Source organism: Marmota marmota, unplaced genomic scaffold (assembly GCF_001458135.2).
Source record: "Marmota marmota marmota unplaced genomic scaffold, marMar, whole genome shotgun sequence".
Lineage (NCBI taxonomy): Eukaryota > Metazoa > Chordata > Mammalia > Rodentia > Sciuridae > Marmota > Marmota marmota.
Genome location: NW_026000185.1, coordinates 26,909,599 through 26,915,598, shown reverse-complemented (window position 1 = coordinate 26,915,598; position 6,000 = coordinate 26,909,599). Strand labels below are relative to the sequence as shown.

The 6,000-nt window shown below is 63.1% G+C and overlaps 1 protein-coding gene across 1 annotated transcript in view; it reads left to right on the top strand.

Moving 5' to 3' along the window:
- Clip2 (CAP-Gly domain containing linker protein 2) overlaps positions 1-6,000 on the top strand; it is a 45,045-nt gene that overhangs the window by 3,565 nt on the left and 35,480 nt on the right. Inside the window, exon 2 of the mRNA XM_048790085.1 lies at positions 3,971-4,175. Within this exon, the coding sequence (XP_048646042.1) occupies positions 4,046-4,175 (130 nt within the window). The 5' untranslated portion in view covers positions 3,971-4,045. The remainder of the gene's footprint in view (positions 1-3,970; positions 4,176-6,000) is intronic.

The window sequence follows — 6,000 nt, the reverse complement described above, 5'->3', positions numbered from 1 at the left end:
CCTCCCCCCCCCTCCTCTCTGTCTCTCCCAGAGGCACTAAACCCCCATTGCCGACTGGGCTGAGGTACTTCTCCGACCTGAGGTACTTCCCTAGCTCCCAGCTCCCCCAGCGCAATGCTGTGGGGTGGCCACCAGACCCCGCTGGCCCTCCCAGTCTCTGGTGCCCACTCCCAGCCTCACCACCCTGAGCTCCTGGCTGCCTGGCTGGCTGGCTGGCCGAGTGTGGTCTGTGCTTCTTCCAGCTCCCCCTGTGGGGCCCCAGGCCTTCTATCCTTCTGGGACCCCTGCCCTGGGCTCTTGTCCGTCTGCAGTGCCAGGAAGGCTTGGGACTTGCAGCAAGTGGTCAGGGGCAGCACTGAGTCCCCCTCGGGGTGTTGTGGGTCTGGGTACCGTGAACTGCTGGGCCAGATGTAGGAGGGATGGGCAGTGGCTTGGGGGAGCGTGGGCACAGCCCAGCCTCAGCCAACAGCAGTGTCTGTGCCACGCGCTGGTCTCCTGGCCCAGACACCCACCTGCGAGCAGTGGCTGGGGCTCAGCGGCAGGTCTGGAAGGGCACCCTTCTCCTGGTCCCCGGCTCCTGCTGCCCCACCTGACACCCCCTGCCAAGAGTCCATGGCCTCGTCCCCACCAGGGCTGGGCCACTGTCAGGCGCTGAAATGGGAACCCTGCAGTGCGGCCGGTTTGTCTGTGGAAAAAGGCACTGACGGTGGCACAGAGGGCCTGTCCATCTCAGGTCACCCACCCGGCCAGCCCATCCCAGCTGAGCCTGGTCCCTGGAGGATCCTGATGAGGTGGGAGAGTTGAGGCTGTGCCTGGGGCTCCCGGGTGTGTCCCCTCCTCAGTCTTCTGCGCCGTTCCCCACGCACAGGGGGTGCAGCTGGGCTCCTGACTGGGTGGGAGCCCTCCTCCCATCTGGCTCCCCTGCCAGCCCCAGCCACAGTGTGGCCAGAGGCCAGTTTATCACCATGTTTCCCAAGCATCTCGGCTGGCTTCCTGTGTCCCATGAGCGAGGCTGAGTCACACAGCCCCTCCCCCCTCCCGCCACCATGAGCCTCTCCCTCCCCCTCCCTGTGTCCCTGGGCCAGGCTACTCCCCCTTGCTCCCTCTCCTGCCCCTGCTGGTCGCCCATGACTGAATGCTCCCTTGGTCCTCCCTTTGGTCCTCCGGCCAGCTCCCTGGTCTCCTTTGTGAGCCTCAGTAAGTGGGCAGACACTGTCCCCAGAGGACAGGGGTCTCATAAATGCTGTTCCAGGGCCCTGCTGGGAGGCTGGGAGGCAGGGAGGGGCCAATCCTGGGTCCGATTCCAGCACAGAGTGGCTGGCGGTGACTGAGTGAGTCTTGAACTTTGCTGAGCCTCTGGTGTTCCCCTTATAAGAAGGCCACACTACCTCTCGCCAGGGGACCAAGGGGACTAAGGCCACATCCAGTGAACCCCTGGCCTGCAGCAGGCTCACAGGCATCGCTGTGGTCCAGGAATGCACCTGTGGGAGCTGTCCCTGGGGACTTGTGCCCTCTGTGTCACTTCAGGTGTGTCCCCATGTAGGGTTTCTGGATTGCTGTCTCTGGCTGTGTTCTCAGGGGACAGACGCTGACCAGCCTGGGCTCACCCGCAGATTCCCAGGAGGCTCCATGCACAGAGGACCCCCCAGGCGAGCAGTCCCAGGTCTCCAGGGCCAGGTTGCTGGCAGCCTCCCTCGAGGGGGCGGCGTGTAGGTGTTCAGTAGGTGAATTGAGGCAGGCGGAGGAGAGGCCCCCCGGGGCCTGGAGGTGGGAAGTGTCAAGCTGGTGGTGAGGACGTCCGGGGCGTCGGCAGCAAGGGACTGGGCAGCCTCCAATGCCAGGGACACAGTTCTCACCTAGTCCTCGCTCCCGGGTGCATGCTGGCTAGCGGGGAGGCCAGAATGGTTGCCCTAAGAGTGGCCGGGTTGGGTGGCCACTTGGGCTGGTCACTGTGAGGGTTCTGAGGAGGTGAAGGTATCCTGGCCCCACCCGCTGGGCCACCTCGTTTACTCATTCACTCACCGTTTGTGCCAGGCTTCTGGGTCAGGACCAAGGACGGCCTGGTAAAGAAGACCCGGTGACATCCACTGTCACCAGAGGCCACCTTGCAGGCTCTTGCTGCTGGTTCAGTGACAGTGAGGGAGCAGCCCCCGGTCCCCCGGCCCGACCAAGTGGCTCCCGGCCTCCAGAATCCCCAGCGCACCAGGGACTTGGAATGTTGGTTTTAGTGTCCCCTCCCCTGGCTGTGCCAGGACACATCTTGCTGGCCTAAGCCAATTGTGAGGACCCTTTGCATATTCCTGCTGTGCAGGTTGGCTTCCAGCACTCAGATCTCTTTTGGTTGCAAGTGACAGTGTCCCTCAGATAGTTTTAGGAAAAAAAAAAAGTGAAGCAGTGCACGTGTGCATGGGGGTGTGAGCTGGTGAAGGTGTGAGCTAGCGTGGGGGTGTGTGAGCTGGCATGGGGAAGAGCTCTCGTGGCCAGCTGCAGGCTCGGCTGGATCCAGGCTCTCCGGACCAAGGGGCTAGGCTCTGCTTTCCTGGTGAGCAGGCTGGGGCAGGCTCTTCCACGAGGTAACGGGATGGCACCTAGGTGACATCCCTGGCGTCCACCACACACCCAGGTGGCCTCAGAGCAGGGAGCGCACCACTTCTAAAGGACCCAGCAGATCCGGACCTGATGTTCCCTGGATGCATGCTCTTCCTTCAGCCAAGTGCAGGGGCTGGGATGGCCGGGCCTGGGCCACGTTTCCACTGCAGGAGCGGGAGCAGGATCATCCACGGAAATTGTCGAATTCTTCAGAGGGGATTGATGTTCTGCCACCAGGGGTGGGACAAGAATGTTGCTGGGTGTGACGTCCCCATGGCCTCAGAGCAAGGTGCCTAGACTGCCTGTCCCCGGTCCCAAGGCCACGGTGCTCTCCCCTCCACCTGTCCCCATTGCACAGTGCTCCCCAGGACTGGGTGGGATGGACATGGCCACAGTGAGCCCCACCAGCCCTCCCTGTCCAAGGCTCGTGCACCCCACGGCCCCTGGACCCTGTGCATGACGGTGGAGTTAAGAACCCTTCCCTGGCTGGGTGCAGCCACAACTCCTGCTGAGCACCTGGGCCCTGGGTGCCCTCCGCAGCACCGCAAAACAAACCTGACAGCAGCCCATTCCCAGGCAATCCTAGGTCTCCTGGGAGCCTGGAGCTCTGCCCCGCCAGGAGCCCCCTTGTAGAATGCTGGTGCCCCTGCCTGCTGAGGTGTCCCCCTGCCTGCTGAGGTGTCCCTCCACCTGCTGAACTGTCCCCGTGTCTCTGTCACAGGGCACTGTGGAGCTGTAATGGTGGAGAGGTACCCAGAGGGCAGGCCCCGCCTGGTGTGGGGTGAGGCAGGTGGCCTACAGCCTCCTCTGTGTGTCCCCAGCCTGGAATGCATGGGCAGTGGGAGCAGGACCATGAGCCAAAAAGCAAGGTGGAGGAACAGGCTAATGGCAGGAATCAGGTGCTGCCTGGTCCAGGCCACCTCAGAAGGGACATGAGACGCTGGGGGGTCCTGCAGGGCCTGGGGCCTTGGGAACGTGCCCCCCTGGGGTTGCCTGACTAGGGAGAGCCATACCCAGCCTGGGGGAGGTCACTCAGCCCGGCCCCCCTGGGCTTGATGCAGCCCTTCCTGCAGATCCTGACGGGTTAGCTTTGCTTTCCAACCTGGCCCCACCGCCATGCTGTGTGACCTGGGTCCCCGTCTGCTGCGTCTCTTTGCCTTTGTCTCCCCACCTAGAATTGGTGTGGCGATGGTCCCTGTGCACAGGGTGGGGGTGCCAGAGTCCTGCGAGGGTGCCTGTCAGCATCTGGAGCTATGGGGCTGCCACCACCTGGCTCCGGGAGACAGGCGTGGCCGTGTTTGCAGTGGACGGGCCCTGGCCTGGCCCGCGCCTGCGAGTGCCTACCATGGTTACGATGCAGCTTCCTGTTTCCTACCCGCAGGCAGGTGAGGAAGAGAGGATGGCAGAGAGAACGTGACCTGCGCCCACCCTCATCCACCCTCCGAGTGGCTCCACCATGCAGAAACCCAGTGGCCTGAAGCCCCCTGGCCGCGGGGGAAAGCATTCCAGCCCCATGGGCAGGACGTCCTCTGGGTCAGCCTCGGCTTCTGCGGCGGCGGCGGCAGCGGCCACTGGCTCCAAGGAAGGTGCGTGGGATCAAGGGCGGGCAGGGAGCTGTGTGGGGAAGGGGGTTTTTCTGGGAACACAGGCTGCTGTGTGACCAACCTGGGGGCCAGTGGATCACTGCAAGTTCTTCTTTATGTCTATCTGTGATCCTTTTAATTAACTACTGAGCAGGCTTTGAACAGCCCTCTCTGTGCTACCCCCCTTGGGGAGGTGGGCACACCCATGGCCCTGCTCTGAGAGGGGAAAGAAGGCCCACGGAGGTCTGGCACCTGCCTAGGTCACTAGGGCCATGGGCACAGCCAGGTTGAGTGCTCCAGCCTCAGTCCCTCCCTCCAGAAGCCCCACTGTCCTTCGGGGCTAGCCTCTGCTCCCAGCCAATCTTCTCCAGAAGACCCCTGCCCTGGTAGCCTTTGTCACCTGACCTTGGCCTTTGCCTTCCTGCCAGAGGGTAGCTGCTGTGTATTTGCTTTTTTCTGATGATAAACATGAGCTGAGTTCATCTTCTTTCCCAGTCAGCTGTGCCTCTGCCTCTGTGCTGAGTGATGGTGACATCAATTTAGGACTGCAGTGTGACCCCTGGTTGCTCCCTAATCTCAGGCCCTGCGGGTCTGGAAGCCCCTGGGGGCAGGAGCTGGGGGACCCTGGGTCTGCTTCCTGCTGGGCAGTTCTAGAGACAAAGGAAGGTGTGCCTGTCCCTCCTGTGGCCATTGGTGACGCCCAGTGCCTGCCTCCCCCCTGGGGCTGGCTGCTGCCTTAGCGGGTGGATTCAGACACCCAGGCGAATCCACCCAGGCTTGGGGCAGTGAGCTGGGAGCAAAACCTGGGCGTGGGGCAGGGGATCCCGGCTACCACAGACCTGCCTTGTCCTATTCCAGGGTCTCGAGTGACAGGAGTCCTGGGGGAGGGGCAGATGGGAGTGCCAGGTGAGGACAGTCCCTTCCTCCCGTTGGCCTCTCAGCCTCCCTCACTCGCCTGCAGAACTGCTCTCTGTAATTCTAGGGTGCCCACCCCCTGTCCGAGGCTGGCACCGTGCACGAGGGCACTGGCAGTGGCTGGGGGCTGGCGTGTCAGTTGGCATCTGCTCTGGGAATCAGTGCTCGGCTGCCTCCCAAAGCATGAGCTCAGTCCCTGGGCAGAGAGTCTGGCAAGGGATGCGGCCTGGCGGCTGCCCCTGCCCACCCCATGGAGCTGGGAGGGTCCTGCAGGTCCCCAGAGCCAAGGCTGCAGGAACAGCAGGGTGTGGGAGGGTGAGAGGGCCCAGGAGGGAGGGCGTCTGGGAGCACCTGCGGGAGCAGGGAGGACAGGACAGGTATCCGAGACTGCCCAGAGGCAGTCAGGGCAGGCTTGCCCAGGCAAGGACACTGGTGCCCAGGCGCTTGCAGTTTGTTGTGGGCCTGGGGTGGGAGGCGGGGCTCAGCCTGGAGGCTGCAGCTAGAGGCTGCTGCAGGGCGTGGCCTCCCCTTGAACCACAGGTCTATGCCTTCTCTGGGCCTGGTACTAAACCTCAGGCAGGGGCAGCTGGGCTGCAGTGGCCAAGGTATCCCTCCTGGCCCTAATAAGAAGGGCTCTGGGGACCTGGCCGAGGACCCCGGGGCGGCTGAGTGGAGCGGGCAGGCACAAGCCACCACTGTGTTCACTCTGTGCTTGAGGCGCCCACTGGGCGGGCGGGTCCTCGAAGGGCTCTCCAGTCCCTGTGCTGTGGCCCCACCCCAGAGATGCTCACCTGTGAAGGACAGTGTTTGTCACCCACCTGGCACAAGCTCTGTGGGGGTGGTTAGGCAGCTCTTCCTCATGAACAACCCCGGTGTCACCTTCTCTAAATTTGTTTTTATTTATTTGTAGCAA